We start from the raw sequence: 17,205 nt of genomic DNA on the forward strand, positions 1-17,205 counted from the left end.
GTCGCCGGGCGGTCCAAGTTTGGTAAAACTTCTTGTTTATGCTTTTGTTTGTCGCACTCAAGTGAAATGAATTTGTAGGTTTCATTTTGATGAAACTTTTGGGATTATATATCATATTCCTGCATTTACATACATACCTAAACAAGATAAACCCTCACTACACTGACAGAATTCTCCCTTGTGCTTTGGGAAAATATATGTTGAAGGCTCAATCTGAAGCTAAATGACTTCATAAAATGGTTGTTTTTTTTGTCAGGTACACTAATAAAATAGTTTAGATTCAGAGGTTGTTGACTTGTGATGAATTTTGTTGTAAGACTGTAGATTCTTCAGGCGGTGATTAGGGACAGATTGCTGTTATAAGCTGATGAATTGGTGTTTTTGTCTTCCTCCTCTGTTTCTGAAAGCTAAACATAAAGCTGAGTACATTTGTATAAACATCTGTACACTTATCTGTCGTGACCATGTCCTTGCACTCTCATCTATACAGGACATTTACACGGACTCTTACTATAGTGATAATTTTGTGCAAGTGTGCTTGAGGAGTGGAGATCTAAAATGCAACATAGATAGTGGAAATGTGCTGTTTGTGAAAAACTACAAAATATGAAATGTAAATGTTGCTGATTACATTTTTTCTCAGAACTGTGGCTGATCATGATAATCAATCCATTCCTTATCTATACACTGTTTAATCCTCATTTGGCTGACAAGGGGCTGGAGTCTATCCCAGCTGAGGATGAAGACAGGGGACATCTGGACAGATAACAGTCTATCACAGGACTACACATAGAGACAAACAATCACATTCACACCTACAGACAATTTAGAATCACTAATTAACCTCAGCATGTTTTTGGACTGTGGGAGGAAGCTGGAGAACCTGGAGAAAACCCACATATGTACAGGGAGAACATGCAAACTCCATGCAGACAGATCCCAGGAAGGCCAGAACATGAACCGGGGATCTTCTAGCTGCAAGACGAGCTAACCACCGAGCCACTGTGCAGCCTATGATGATGATGATGACTATTGTATCAACTTCTTTTACTTCTTTTGAAAGTTTCTCTTCCTCTTCTTTGATTGTCCCCAACACAAAACGGAGTCACAGTGAAGAGTCAGGAACATCACACTAAGCAAATGTCTCTCTCTTCATCCAGGTTACTGTGTGCATCTTGCTGTCATCGCTGTGCATTCGTACAGTTGGTTCATTTTAAGTTAGCATGAGTCGCTTCTTAGCATATCTGGAGTATATATCCCCAGGAATCTGATCAGAGGACAGCTCTGTTTCTTCTTCACTCCCTGTCTGTCACACACACTCACTGAGACACACAAACACACACTCACACTCACGCAGAGTGAGATATGCTCAAGTCCTCCGCTCTGTCTGGTCTGCATGCTTGTAATTCATAAAAGATCAGAGCTCCTCGCCCTCTAGCAGCCAGCTTCCTAATGTATTTGTAATGACAATGAAGACGTGCCCTTGGAGTTTCTCCCCCTCTCCCGCTCTCCCTCACACACTCAGATTTTTGTACCCTACTGGGAGTCTTTTAAGTCTGGTCGTTTAATGTTTTCTGGCTCAGCTGTCGAGCTCTGTACCACTGGGATATTAAGACAGAAGAGCCATCATCAGGACAGTCCTGATAACCAAAGTCTCTCAGCCTCACTGCTGCTGTACTGTCCAGTGACCAGACATGAACTCCTCACATGACAACACTGCCTTTTGTTTAAAGAAAAGAAAAAAAAGGTCAGGACTTCCAGAGAGCTGCAAAGCCCTCCAAAAGCCATCAGAACTTCTTACATTTGTTCTGGGGGATTTGATTGTCAGGATCTGTGCTAACTCAGAGATTGTTTTCTTTCGATGACAGATGAAGCCCACATGCAATTCTGAGCTGGAGCTGCTGAGAAACAAAAACAAAGCTGTCTCTCTCTGAACGAGGAGTGAGTGATGAATGAACTGTGCTGTGTCCTTTGTGTCTCCAGAAACTGTTTGGCAGCCATGAACCTTCATCTGTTCAGCTCTGGGTCTCCTACAACCGCCAGCCAATGAAAGCCGCCCAGTTTATGACCCGACATCCAATCACAGTGAGTGTTTTCTACATATACTAAAGCAACACATCTGAAATAAAGACAGAATGTGTTAAATGTCTGCTTCAAACAAAGAATTGATTACATTTTGAAGATTGAATTTTGAAATGAAAGAGGTGTCTACACAGCAGAGTCTTTTAAAGCTTTACCTTTTCTCAGAAAAGACTTTTGAAGGTATTCAAAATTTTTAAAGATCTTAAGTCAGGTTTAGCAGTAACTTCTAGAAACTTAAAAAAATTGTCTTTCAGATTTTTTTTTCTTTTTTTTCTTTGCTATTTTAGGTTACGTTAACCCCTGAACGTCAAAGCTCAGCAGTGGATTTGAAAGGCATTTTATCTTAAAAATTTGCCAAATTGATGCCATTTATCAGAACCAGAAATTATTGTTTTCCAGTATTGGTAACAGCTGTGGGCACTTGGCAATGCAATGTACACTTGTACACACGTGGACAAAATTGTTGGTACCCCTCAGTTAAAGAAGGAAAAACCCACAATTCTCACTGAAATCACTTGAAACTCACAAAAGTAACAATAAATAAAAATTTATTGAAAATTAAATAATCAAAATCAGCCATCACTTTTGAATTGTTGATTAACATAATTATTTAAAAAAACAAACTAATGAAATAGGGCTGGACAAAAATGATGGTACCCATAACTTAATATTTTGTTGCACAACCTTTTGAGGCAATCACTGCAATTAAACGATTTCTGTATTTGTCAATGAGCGTTCTGCAGCTGTCAACAGGTATTTTGGCCCACTCCTCATGAGCAAACAGCTCCAGTTGTCTCAGGTTTGATGGGTGTCTTCTCCAAATGGCATGTTTCAGCTCCTTCCACATATGTTCAATGGGATTCAGATCTGGGCTCATAGAAGGCCACTTTAGAATAGTCCAACGCTTTTCTCTCAGCCATTCTTGGGTGTTTTTGGCTGTGTGTTTTGGATCGTTGTCCTGTTGGAAGACCCATGACCTGCGACTGAGACCAAGCTTTCTGACACTAGGCAGCACATTTCTCTCCAGAATGCCTTGATAGTCTTCAGATTTCATCGTACCTTGCACACTTTCAAGACACCCTGTGCCAGATGCAGCAAAGCAGCCCCAAAACATTACTGAGCCTCCTCCATGTTTCACCGTAGGGACAGTGTTCTTTTCTTCGTATGCTTGGTTTTTGAGTCTATGAACATAGAGTTGATGTGCCTTACCAAAAAGCTCCAGTTTGGTCTCATCTGTCCAAAGGACATTCTCCCAGAAGCTTTGTGGCTTGTCAACATGCATTTTTGCAAATTCCAGTCTGGCTTTTTTATGAGTTTTTTTCAGCAGTGGTGTCCTCCTTGGTCGTCTCCCATGAAGTCCACTTTGGCTCAAACAACGACGAATGGTGCGATCTGACACTGATGTACCTTGGCCTTGGAGTTCACCTTTAATTTCTTTGGAGGTTGCTCTGGGCTCTTTGGATACAATTCCAACGATCCGTCTCTTCAATTTGTCATCAATTTTCCTCTTGCGGCCACGTCCAGGGAGGTTGGCTACTGTCCCGTGGGTCTTGAACTTCTGAATAATATGAGCCACTGTTGTCACAGGAACTTCAAGCTGTTTAGAGATGGTCTTATAGCCTTTACCTTTAAGATGTTTGTCTATCATTTTTTTTCGGATGTCCTGGGACAATTCTCTCCTTCGCTTTCTGTTGTCCATGTTCAGTGTGGTACACACCTTTTCACCAAACAGCAGGGTGACTACTTGTCTCCCTTTAAATAGGCAGACTGACTGATTATGAGTTTGGAAACACCTGTGATGTCAATTAAATGACACACCTGAGTTAATCATGTCACTCTGGTCAAATAGTTTTCAATCTTTTATAGAGGTACCATCATTTTTGTCCAGGCCTGTTTCATTAGTTTGTTTTTTTAAATAATTATGTTAATCAACAATTCAAAAGTAATGGCTGTTTTTGATTATTTAATTTTCAATACATTTTTATTTATTGTTACTTTGTGAGTTTCAAGTGATTTCAGTGAGAATTGTGGGTTTTTCCTTCTTTAACTGAGGGGTACCAACAATTTTGTCCACGTGTGTATATACACAACCGTTTTCAATTTTGTAAACAAAAAAACAAGCTTTGTTTTAGCTTTTTTTGGCTTATTTTATGATTTTTTTTCCATAACACTTTGCTGTCCTGCACAATACATTTCGAAGTTCTCTCTCCTAGCCATGGCTAGGCCGTTTCCAAAGAGGTGCAGGACTTTATATTACAGAGAAAAATGAACCTACAGTGAGGAAAAAGAACACCCAGAGACTGCATTCAGACTGTTGATTAATTTATGTATATTAGACATACAGATCTAGATGGGAAGACCAGTTATTCTTCTGTCTAGCATTAAAAGGTTAAAATGGCTTTTATTTTATTAGTTGAACACAGAACAGAAACCAGGCACAGACTGTCATTTCAAAGCAACATGGGAGCAGAACTGTAACTTCAGTTCTCTGTCTGTGTTTACATGGGATGAGTTAAGGCACAGTCCTTAGTATTGGGTATAGTCAACGTACAGTTTGGCAGCACTCAGAACCCAACACACAGTCAATATAGTAACACATCTAAAACAGAACAAATAGGTATGAATATACTTCAGGTTGCAACTATGTTATGACCCGACTGCCTAGGATAGCCTAGGATGGTAACAAAGAAAGCAACACAAAGCAGAATTATAGAGTGATGGACTGTAATATATTTTGAAAAGAAGGTGTACGTAATAAGTAAAACAAAAAGTGAGGGCAAAAAAGCATGCAAAAATGGGTGCTACAGAAATAAAAGAACAAAACATAACCAAAAGCAAACTTTGTTTCGAAGTTGATTTTAAATGAAGAAAAATGAAAAGGTAACTAATGTACAGAAACTATTTAACCAAAGTACAGTGCAATAGCACCCCTGGCTGAACTAACAATGAATCCTTAAGCTGTACAATGTAATATTTAAAATACCCCTCAGGCACGAGGAGTGCAAACACCAAAATTTACAAATTTGTAACCAGGCAGCTGAGCTTCACCTATTAGCTGCCACTGAAAAACTGAATGAACGAGCCTTTTGAAAGCCCCCTGGCACCATGGCTGGAGGAGATCACTTGTCCTGCACCAATCCTTCAGCTTCTTGGACTGTAGGCGGGCAAAGCCACAGAGGTGGGATGGACAAACGAAGGTATTCGCCAGGCTGCTTGCAGCCGTTCACAATACAAATGAAACAGGAGGAGGAGAGCAGCAGCCCAGAGCCTAACAAAGTTCAAGGGTCCTTTAAAAACAGTGATACGGTTCAAATTGTAGTATATCTGATCCATCAGACAGCGCTGTAGGCAAAAAACATCTTGGTCTAAGAGTTAAACTCATTCCTAAGTTGTCCTAAAACTTAATACATCCATCCATCCATTATGTATGCACCGCTTTATCTTCATTAGAGTCATGAAGGGTTGGAGTCTATCCCAGCTGATTTTAGGGTAAAAGCAGAGGACACCTGGACAGGTATCAGTCCATCACAGGACTACTCATAGAGACAAACAGTCACACCCACATTCACACCTATGGACAATTTAGAATCACCAATTAACCTCAGCATGTTTTTGGACTGTGGGAGGAAGCTGGAGAACCTGGAGAAAACCCACACATGCACAGAGAAAACATGCAAACTCCATGCAGAAAGATCACAGGAAGGTGGGGATGCAAACGGGGGATCCTCTAGCTCCAAGGCAAAAGTGCTAACCATCAACCCACCATGCAGTCCCAGACTAAAGACAGTTCCAACAATAATAACCTTCAATACTCCAAACCTCAAGACCCACTTGGGCATTTTTTGTGCCTGTCACATTATAACTCACCGTGGGCTCATTTCCCCTTCCAAATAAAGTCCAGCACCTCTGTGGAAACAGCACTTTCATTCCCAGAAGAAGAGAGGACGTAACAGTCTCCAGAGCATGACAAAGTTATCATGCTGTTAAAAAAATTAAAATTAAGCTGAATTTCTTTGATAATTGTTCTGTTCCAACAATGAAAAAAACTAGAATTATTATATTCAAGCACTCGGAGGTACTTTCAGTACTGGAAATAGAATGGTAACTACATACTATAAATATTTTTATCACTGCTGCAGACTACCAGTTTTCATACTATATTGCCATGATGAGTGTATCTACCAGCAACTTGCTGATAACCTGCTCCTCAGTTTGCTGTTTTGGAGCCATGCTGCATTTATTTTATTGATCAAGCGTGTGTTTTTTTTTGTAATAATTTTAATCTCGTCTGTGATCTGTGTAAATACAGCCTGCAGCTCAGCTGAGTGGTTGCTGAATTTTGTCACTTGGCTTGGATGCAGCTGAGTCAGTCATGTCCTCTCAGTTGTGTGGAGGAACGCAGAATTTTTTATTTTTTTTTAACCTGTTTAGTGCAAACAATTTGTCAGAACCACGTGTCTTCAATGATTGGGTCAAGGACTGTCTGAAAAGTCTCAATCTGATGAGTCTCTCTGCTTTTGCGTTTTCTGGCTTTGACAAGTAGTGTACTTATTGTGATTTTAAGAGGATAACCTGTCTTTCAAAGCCTGCTGGCAAGTTTTGTAGGGCTTAGATGGTTAACAGAGAGAGTGCGACTAAGGAGAAGCAATCTGAGCTCATTGTACGGCATTGCTCTGTTCAGTGAGTGGATCTTGTTCGGGTGTCATTGTGTTCCTTCCACTACAGAAGGCAGTGGGATCAGAAGGTGCTAGAAGATCTCAATAAGATGTACTGAGTTATGAATATTGGATTGCTCCCTCTGGGTTGGGGGGAGTTTCTTCCTCAAGTTAAGGAGTTCAAGTATCTCCGGATCTTGTTCACGAGTGATGGGAAAATGGAGCGAGAGATGGACAGGCGGATTGGTGTGGCGTCAGCAGTAATGAAGGCGTTGTACCGGACCGTCGTGGTGAAGAGGGAGCTGAGCCGTAAGGCGAAGCTCTCGATTTACCAGTCCATCTATGTTCCAACCCTCACCTATGGCCATGAGCTTTGGGTAGTGACCGAAAGAACAAGATCGCGGATACAAGCGGCCGAAATGAGCTTCCTCCGTAGGGTGGCTGGACTCAGCCTTAGAGATAGGGTGAGGAGCTCAGACATCCGGAGGGAGCTCGGAGTAGAGCCGCTGCTCCTTCGTATCGAAAGGAGCCAGTTGAGGGGGTTTGGCCATCTGATACGGATGCCTCCAGGGAGACTTCCTTTGGAGGTTTTCCGAGCACATCCGTCTGGGAGGAGACCCTGGGGTAGACCCAGAACTCACTGGAGGGATTATATATCTCGTCTGGCCTGGGAACGCCTCGGGATCCCCCATGAAGAGCTGGAAAGTGTCGGTGGGGGAGGGACGTCTGGAACGACCTGCTTCGCCTGCTGCCTCCGTGACCCGGCCCCGGATAAGCGGAAGAAAATGGATGGATGGATGGAGTTATGAATATTGTACCATAGATAGAAAATGTTGCCAATTTGCTGGTGTTTTATGTTGCTTTTTTGGTCTTCAGTATACCCCTATCTCTAGCCCAGAAAGAATAGACAGATCTATCAGGTCATTGAGGTTTTAATAAGGATTGTGGTCTAAAAATGATCATCAAGTGTTTGACCCTGTCTTTGCTCTACTTCACTTCTGTCTTTTTTAGTACATTGTGGATTACTTGAAATAGTCGTACTTCATGTGAACAGTGCAGTTCCCATTTCTAAATATATGACACAACAGACTTCCTTATTTTAGTGGTTGAACCACCTACACTACCCTACATGCTGTACTAGTTCTTGCCTGCACTGGGATATGCAATATGTTCACAGTATGTCGGGTCGTATATCATGTCTCATCACACAGAAGGTCAGTGAACTATAGATGACCTCCTGTCTCGCTCTCTCACTTTACTTTTTCCCAACAGGAGTACTACATTGCAGATGCATCTGAGGACCAAGTGTTTGTGTGTGTCAACCACCTGAACAACGTCACACACCTCTACATCTCAGACACACAGGGCCTCTCCTTCTCTCTGTCCCTGGAAAATGTGTTATATTACAGTCCTGAGGGTTCTGGCAGCAACACACTCATCAGGTACTGCACACACTCATGGACATTATTTTAAATGTACCATGTCCAAACCTGTTAGGCTGATTGGAGACGAAAGTTCAGTGAGAACATCTCATTAGTCTTTACTAATGCCCTTCTCACTAAAAAGATGTCGCCCACTTTGAATAAAAACCTTTGACTCAGACTCTGAATCAGCCACTGTTGTATCATAAAATGACTTCAGAAAGTATTCAGATCCTTTCACGTTTTGCACTTTATCGTGTTTTCTATTTCATTTTTCATGAAAGAAATTGGCATATAACATATACCCATAACAGCAAAGTAAAACATCTATCAAGCATCAAGATCTGCAATGAATTGTAAAGAGTTCAGGAAGGAACACACCTATGTATATAAGGTCCCATGATTCCCGTTGCATGTCAGGACAAAACCAAAGCCATAAAGTTCAGTGAACTCTTTGTAGACCTCCAAGACAAGATTGTAAAACAATGAGTGTTCCCAGGAGTACAGTGGTCTTAATTACTGTGAAATGGAAAAACTTGAAAATCACTGTGAGAGTTGACCCTGTGACCAAACTGCAAGAAGGACATTTGTCAGGGAGGTGACAGAGCTACTGTAAAAGAACATCGCAAGTCCTCTATGTAGAGGGGAGAACCTCCAGAACAATGGCCATTTCCGTTGCACTTATCAGTCAGGCCTTTATGATGGAGCAGCTAGACGTATGCCAGTCTGAGGAAAAGGCATCCTGTTTGCAGTTTGTCAAACGTCATCTAAAAAATTCTCTGATCTGATCAGACAAAAATGAAAACCCAAGCACTGTGCTCATCACCTGCTAATACAATTCCTATGGTGAGGCATGGTGGTGGCAGCATCATGCTGTGGGGTGCTACTCAGCAGCACAGACACAGGAGAAAGATGAGGACCAAGGGGACGATGAATGCAGCCAAGCAGACACAGTTTGACACCTTGAGATGGTATTTCAATAAGAATAGGCTAAACTGCCCAAATTAAAATGTCCAAAAGCTCTGACTTCCCTTGGAAAGTTGGAACGGCTGCCAAACGGGATTCTACAAATCACTGAATTAAGGGTCTGCATACTTTTTTTTAATGTGTGAGGTTTCATTTGTCGTTATGTTTTATTCAGTGTAGATTGATGGAGGGGAATGGCAAAGTGAAATCTACAACAGTGAAAAACGCAAAGGGGTCTGAATACTTTCTATAAAACCACTGTATTAGGGGTCTGTGATTCTCCCTGGATCAACACACAGCTGAATGTGCCCAGAATACTGTAATCCAGTCAGGAACCTGATCTCATGCCTGAACCATGCCACCTGGCTCCTTTCCTTTTGATGCTTTACTTCATTTGTTCCGTTTGCTTTTGGGTATGTGATTGAATTAATCATGTGATCAAGCAAATTGTGCCAGCATATAAAAATAAACCCGGTGTATACCTGCAGTGCAAATTAAACACAATCGGAAGCCTTTTCAGTAGTTAACTTGTTCCCATAGCAACCACAGGAACTGACAGGAAGGCCTCTAGTTCCAATTACAGATGCTTGGTAACATACCAAGGCTTTGCAAAAACCATCAAATCGGGCTTCCTTACCTTAGACAAACAGTTTATTGAACTGACGCCACAGCTCTGCCTGACCTCTGAGCACTATTGTTTTTTTCATGTTCACATCAGCAAGATGCTGGTGTTAGTTTCAGGGGCAGTCACAGTGTTGTCTTGGGTGTGAGCCTGCTGATGATGATTGTTTCTGTTTATCTAGCACAGTGGCTTCTGTTAATGCCATTAGCTGTGCTTTCATTTCATAGTTCTCTTTGGTAAACAGAAAGCATCAGGCTGCTTTGTAGTCTCTGTGTTGAAAACATGCATGCAGTTTACTCGGATCACATGATTTCTGGGTGATGAAGTTTTGTGTTTATTGCCTCGTGCAGCTGTTAAAAAAATAATTAAAAAAGGCTCCTGATTTGGATGTTATTTCACGTAGATATTCTGAGCGTTCCTCTTTAATCCTGGTGTGATGTTTCTCCTCTGTGTTTCAGGTACTTTGCCAATGAGCCGTTTGCAGACCTGCACCGTGTGGAGGGGCTGCGAGGGGTCTTCATCGCCACGCTCATCAACGGCTCCGTCAGCGAGGACAACATGCGATCTGTCATTACTTTTGACAAGGGCGGGACGTGGGAGCTGCTTCAGCCACCTGCTGCTGACAGCCTGGGAGGAACTATGGACTGCCAGGTACACCGACCAGCCCGCAGTCTCTAATGAAGCTTGATTTATTGTTGTAATCCTTTTCTTCAGTGCTGAACACAATCAAGCTTGTGCACAGTATCCTGCTTGCTTCCAGCCAGCTGTGCCACAGCAGAGAGATCACAACCTTCACTTTGACACTGTGCTTTTCTGGTCAAGAAGAATGTGGGTTGTTTTTGTAGGTGTCTGTGGTTGTGTGAGAAGCAGATATTATTGCTCCATTGCCCCCTGGGGACAAATAAAGTTTTCTGAATCTGAACTGTGGCATCAGTACAGTACATATTAGTTACTTAGTCAGCTAGTTGGTTGACAGAAATTTTTTACAACCATTTTCGAAATAGATTAGTTAGAAGTTATTTCCATTTTATGTTTCATTTCTGCAGTAAGAATGGTAAACCATATGTGGTCCCAGCTTCTTAAAAATTAAACTGACTTCATCCAAACCCTGACTACTCTCAAAGCTCATCGTATGATTTTTGCTTTTTTGTAATTGTTTCAGTTCTACCAGTACGTTCACAAACATGCACACATGCAGATGCAGTTAGGCAATTTATATTTCCCTGTCCCTGGCAGAAGCCCACCGCCTGACCCACCAGCTGCCCCCATTCATGATGTAATCCATAGTGGTTTCCAGATTAAAAAGTAAAAAGGGGGCCCACATAATTCTGTCCCTTTGAGTGCATATTTAGTTTTCTCTAATATTAAGAACTACACAGCATCTCTAATCCAGATGGAACTGTCGCTTCCATCAGAAGAGAATAAGCTTTCTAGCTGTTAGAGAGGTAAATACCATGTACGCTTCAGTTTCTGGTATAAATCCAAATACAGCACATCTGGGATTATTATGTCTTTTCTTCTAAAATGTCCTCATGAAAGCATTAAGTATAGTAGTCTCTTCAATGGGACTAGAACACAAATGCAATGCAGTATATCTAGTCTGCAGGTTTACCTTTACATCCAGGGCAGGAAGGAGCTGCATTGGGGTACATTACATGCCAGTTTCACATTGTTAATATGGACTGTCAGCACAATCTCAAGCTGTCTCAGACGAGCACTTAGTATGGGGCTGTGCTTCAGTCACCATTGAGTTTGTCAGACAGGTCACCAGTCTCTCACAGGACTACACATAGAGACAAACAATCACACTCACATTCACACCTACAGACAGTTTAGAATCACCAGTTAACCTCAGCATGTTTTTGGATTATGGGAGGAAGTCGGTGTAACTGGAGAAAAGCCACACATGAACAGAGAGACCATGTAAGCTCCATGCAGAAAGATCCCAGGTCCAGGACAGGACATGAACAGGGATCTTTAATTGCAAGGCCACAGTGCTAACACCAAGGCACTATGCAGCACACTACCAGACAGTTTGTGGAAAATTCATGATCAAAAATGCCATAATAACGAAGCATTTTAATAGTGCTCTCCAGTCTGTCAATCACATTCTAGTTCCAGATCTTGCCTGTGAAGGACTTCCATTTCCAGGTTCCACATCCTTGTGTCCATAAGGGTACATGTGGTGTCAATTTTTTCATCCACCCAAGTCCACATGGATCTGCACAGACGCACCTGCCCGCTGGATGTGTAGCCCTAAGTTTGTGACTGCATGGGCAGTCCACACTGCAAGCCTGCTGACCATGTACTAGGAAAACAAATACTTGTTATGAGGAGAGACTTTATAAGTAGATTCTTAATCATCCGCACCCTTAAAATTCATCATGAAAAGAGCTTTAATTGAAGTCGTTGCTGGACTTGCTTTGTTTTGTACAAGCTTTTCATTGACTGTGCCAAAAAAATAGAGTAGGAAATTCTAAATTCTGCACAAATCTTTTCACCGCTGTGCTCAGCTCACATGAGGAATAATTACTGACAGTGCTTTAGACCAGTCTGTAACCAGCTGCAGCTATATCCTTAAAAAAGTGCAAAGTCACAGCCTGTCTGAAACAACCACAAGAGCCCCGCGTGCTTTTCTGTGTTCAATATGAGAGGCAATGCGACGAAATATAGACAACACAGCTATTGTAGTAGCAGTAGAGGTAAAACTACATCAGCTATCCACTTTTAATGTCAAAACCACGCATGGCCTTTTGGACTGACCAAGAGACCAAGTTTTGTATTGAAGCTGCTTGCAGCCGTTATTTTGTTCTCATATTTAATACCTTCAAGTTACTTGCAATTCGTAGCATCATAACACATTATCACATTTGCCATTGAAAGTCGTTTTTATGAGCCGATTAAGACGGGATGAGAATTTACTATATGAATAAAACCATCATGCTCCCTCGTACTAGAAGTGGATGACCCTGACTATTCTGATCTGTACAGAATACAGTATGTTATTAAATCCAACTCTGTTTCTGGTTTTGTACTGAATGATCTAAGTACTGCAAAAGGTAAAAGCACGCATAAATGGCTAGTTGGGGAAGGAAAGCAGACAGAAGTGTAGTGAAACTAATAGCTGAAAAACATCATCTGACTCTCCTGTCCTCTGTCTCACCCCTCAGCTCAGTAAAGGTTGCTCTCTCCACCTGGCCCAGCGCTGGAGCCAGCTGTTCAACATCCAGCTGAGGAGGATGCCCATCCTATCCAAGGACTCTGCACCTGGACTCATCATGGCCACAGGTGGGACAACAGGAAGCAGCAACACAGAGCAGGAGAGGTTTACAGAGCGACACATTCAGAGAAATCCAGCTGACAGTCATGTGCATCAATCAACGATTGCTGGACAGAGAGCATTTTCTTTACTTTTATTTGAACTTCCAGTGTACATATGATCAGTTTAGTACAGGCCTGATAAATGTGTACATTTTAATGGTGAAGTAACCTGTTGTTTGACTTCACAAACTGGGCCTTTGAACTTTTGAACTGCTCATTGTATTTTGTAGCAAATCCTAAAGAAATGTAATCACATTTTACACTCAGTGGGTAGAGTGGCCGTCTTGTAACTGGAAGGTTGCCGGTTCGATCCTCGGCCCGTTGAGCTCATGTTGAGGTGTCTCTGAGCAAGCACCTAACCCCTAATTGCTCCTGATGGGTTGTGGTTGGCGCCTTGCATGGCAGCTTTCGCCATCAGTGTGTGAATGGGTAAATGTGACATATCATGTAAAGCGCTTTGGATAAAAGCGCTATATAAATACAACCATTTACCATTTTACCATTCTCTAATAATACTAAAAATCTCTGGGATCTGTGTGATGAACAGAAAAAAAAGTCTTTTCACAGAAGTTCCGGTAATTTTGACACAGTCACAGTCAGTCATAATAACAGCTCTTAGTCAGGACAGATGAAGAGACTTTGGGTGCCATCTGTTGGAGGATGCCTTGTGCGATTTTTCTGCAGTTTCCTCTTGTTCTGATAGGGCAGATAAATTAGTACAACACAGGAAACAATGCAAACCAACAAGTCTCCCTTAGAAAATGTCCTCTTCCTGTACTGCCAAAAACACCGGAAATGCGGTTGCACCCTGCAGAGAACGTGCAGGAAACAGCTTGCTTGTTGTGATCGCAGGTTTGTTGACTTGGGAGAGAAGTCTGAACATGTTGCAGGCAAACGAATTCATCAGAAAGAAGTCCAATGAGTTTCTCTGCTTTGCCGCTGGAGCAGAGTTTGTGCCTCTCCACAGCTGGTAGAGAGCATTGATTTGTTGATACTCTCCAGTGTTTAGGAAACTGCTTCCCCTGCACCCAGCCAGTCTGTATAATTAAATTCTTATTAGATAATGTGCATGGAAAGAGAGCAAAAGAGTGAGGGAGAGGAGGAGGAGGAGGGAGGACTGGCAAACGCCGCCGCCATTTGCTTCGTTATCGCTCTCAAACAGATGGGCTAATTACTGCTGCAGCACCCAGCGGGCACTCGAAGGGTCAAACACACTCCTGAATACAGCCATGAGTGTACATACACACACTGCACACGCATGTTTACATGCGCGACAGCTTGAAATAACTGATCAAATACATACTTCTGTACGAGTTTCAGTCGTATGAAATAATTATTAAATGTTTTAGTAATATTATATGCATACTATGAGCATCTATTATTGCTGTGTATGCTGCAGTTCATGGCTAAGTCAAATATAATAACAGACAGCTGAGGGCCATTTTAATGATAGAAAAATAGTCAAATAAATCAGAGAAAGAGCAAAAGAACACCAGGACAGTAAAACGGTCTCATACTGATTTTTCCCATAGGGCTGTGTCATATAGCTGTAAAACTTATCACAATAATATGTTTCATTTTATACTGATGATTATTGACCAGCAGAAAATAAAGTGTAATTTGAATTTAACCGCCTTACTTTGGATTAACCACTTGATCCTTTTTATTAAGGTACACAGATCACACAACAATGAAAAACACAGACAAATATGTCATTTTAAACACAATCTCACTTTGACACACGTTAAAGATAAAAGCAAAAACCCAGAGGGAGAAGACGGGCAGAGGGCAGGCCGATCGAAGCCGCCGAGCCCCGCTTAGGTTAAGGTTCTGACTGTTTGGACTGCACCACGTATCAGCTGATGGGGCTGGACCTCATACCAGCATCCATCAGCACAGTGCAGACGGCTGAGGGGACACCAGATCGTCTCACAAGATCAACCCAGCCAGCTGTAGCAGTGGGTGCACACAGGTGTGACGAGAGGTCCAGGGACATGGATTAGTGTGCTTCAAAATACCTGCAGGAAAGTCACAGGGACAGCAACAGAGGGTGAAGGGACTCCGTTATCAGGGGATGTGACAGACTGTTGTGAGCCAGGGAGGGAGTACGCTTGGAGGATGTCAATGCAAATGTTTTTTTCAAACTTTTTTTTTCCTTTGGCATTTTCAGCCTTCATCATATAGGACAGTGGAGAGAGAGAGAGAGAGAGACAGGAAGCATGGGGAGAGGAGTGGGCGAATGACCTGCAGCACAGGGCCGTGGGCTGGATTCCAACCCATGAGCTCTGCTAACTAGTCCTTGTCTTATAGTGTTGCTGGATCTGACGTGCAATGGGGTGTTATGTTTGGAGAAATTCCTCAGTTTTTCAGATACTCCAGCTATGTATGGGATGTGAAGAAAACAGGAGGAACAACGTTGTTCCTCCTGGTAATACTTCCACCTCCATGCTGCTGTTTAATAATAGATAAAGTGAATCTTGTTTGTGGTTCTACAAGCACTGAAAAATAAAATTTTCAAATTTCAAGTACAGTCGCATTCATCCTGAGCAAGTAAACCATCTGCATGTTGGCTAAAATGTCAGGAGAGACTAATGTAGGGGGATAAAGTTTCTGCGATTTTATTGAATGGATTGGACTGGTTGCATATTTTTATGTGTGGTTTGCAATGAGTGCATCAAAGTGAAGCTATCAAACATCCTATCGACACTTTTTTCTTACTGCTTTTGATCGAGTTATATATCACAAGCGTTTTATTGTCTCTTTTCCTATATTGAGTCTAAGGAATCAATGCTATATATGTTTTATTTTCTTTGTTTTGTCATGAAAACTACCATCATGGCCCCCTAATATTTACACCTTCCTCTCATCCATGAAGAAAAGCTGACTCTCTCTGAATCTTTTTGGCCACAGGTTTAAAGATACTGAACTTTGGAAGAACATATTGCTGTTGACAGCTGCTTTTCAAAAATATCAACCTGTGTCTGTAACTACTAACAGTGATTGAACTCACTAGTAAATACACACACGTTTGTGGTTGCCAGTTTCATATCTGCACAATGGCAGCTGCTTGTTTATTGTCTCGGGTATCTGCTTGCTTGTGTGATGATATTTAATGAGAGTCATTAGCCTGTGTTACACGGGGTGTAAATCATTTCAGAGGCGTTGTTACAACCCTCAACGAAGACACAAGAACCATGTTACCCTCATTGTAATTTGTACGTCTTCTAATCATTCACCCTGAAATGATATTTGATAATCAGGATTGATGTGTATAGATGTAAGCAGGTGTTTATCTGCTCTCAAGTGTCAAAGGCACAAAATGCTTGGATTAATCATTCATAGATGCTCCTGATGGATCAATGGAGGGATGCATAGATGGTTGTGTTTTGAAGTGTGTTCCTCAATTTATAGTTCAGTACATAAAGCCCAACCTGTGAGAGCACTGTTCCATAAAAGCTGCATGAAAGCTTCAGCCTTTAATCTTCAGTCTCCTCATATTCATTTTCACTTTTCTCCTGCTGCCCATTCTTTGACCTGGCTAAACCAACAACACTATCACAGATCTTTTATAGTTTTTTGTTATCAGAAGTTAAAAAGAACTGCAATGAAATGGAATAAGAAGACTTTTGCAGCCACACTAAAAGCTCTTTGAGGCTCTGGTAACGTTGATGGCTCTTTGAAGTAATGCTAACACCAGTAACAATGCGAATGTGCTTTAGGTGAAAGGTATGGAAAACACCACTGTGGATGAGGGGAGTGTTACTAGTTGTGCAGATATTTGATCATAATCAAACCATAATTTTTTTTTGGCCTGTTTTGTAGAGGACAGTAGAGGGAAACAGGAATTGAGGGTAGAGGAGTAGTATATAGGGGGAGGACCTGCAGATGGCCATGGTTTGAGTCTGACCTATAGCCACTGCATCAGGGACTATAGTCCCTGTTCATGGGTCGCCCTCTCACCCAGTTAAGCCACCGGGGTGCCCCAAACCATAATTTTGAACCGGGTATAGAGTTAAACAATAATAATTTGTCCGTTTTTCAAAGAAAATAACCCAGATAGCAAATTATGGGTGAATCAATGTTGAATCTATGTTGAGACCTAACGTAGAAATTATACAGAAAGCGCAAGGTTGATAAA

At 41.8% G+C, this 17,205-nt stretch overlaps 1 protein-coding gene across 2 annotated transcripts in view; it reads left to right on the forward strand.

Annotated features, from left to right (window-relative positions):
- The window catches only part of sorl1 (sortilin-related receptor, L(DLR class) A repeats containing), a 130,404-nt gene that overhangs the window by 70,922 nt on the left and 42,277 nt on the right, over positions 1-17,205 (forward strand). For both annotated transcript variants that reach the window (XM_022210725.2, XM_022210727.2), the window contains exons 7-10: positions 1,984-2,085; positions 8,010-8,179; positions 10,205-10,397; positions 12,917-13,034. In XM_022210725.2, the coding sequence (XP_022066417.1) occupies positions 1,984-2,085; positions 8,010-8,179; positions 10,205-10,397; positions 12,917-13,034 (583 nt within the window). The remainder of the gene's footprint in view (positions 1-1,983; positions 2,086-8,009; positions 8,180-10,204; positions 10,398-12,916; positions 13,035-17,205) is intronic.

The sequence above is a fragment of the Acanthochromis polyacanthus genome, chromosome 13 (genome assembly GCF_021347895.1).
Source record: "Acanthochromis polyacanthus isolate Apoly-LR-REF ecotype Palm Island chromosome 13, KAUST_Apoly_ChrSc, whole genome shotgun sequence".
Taxonomy (NCBI): domain Eukaryota; kingdom Metazoa; phylum Chordata; class Actinopteri; family Pomacentridae; genus Acanthochromis; species Acanthochromis polyacanthus.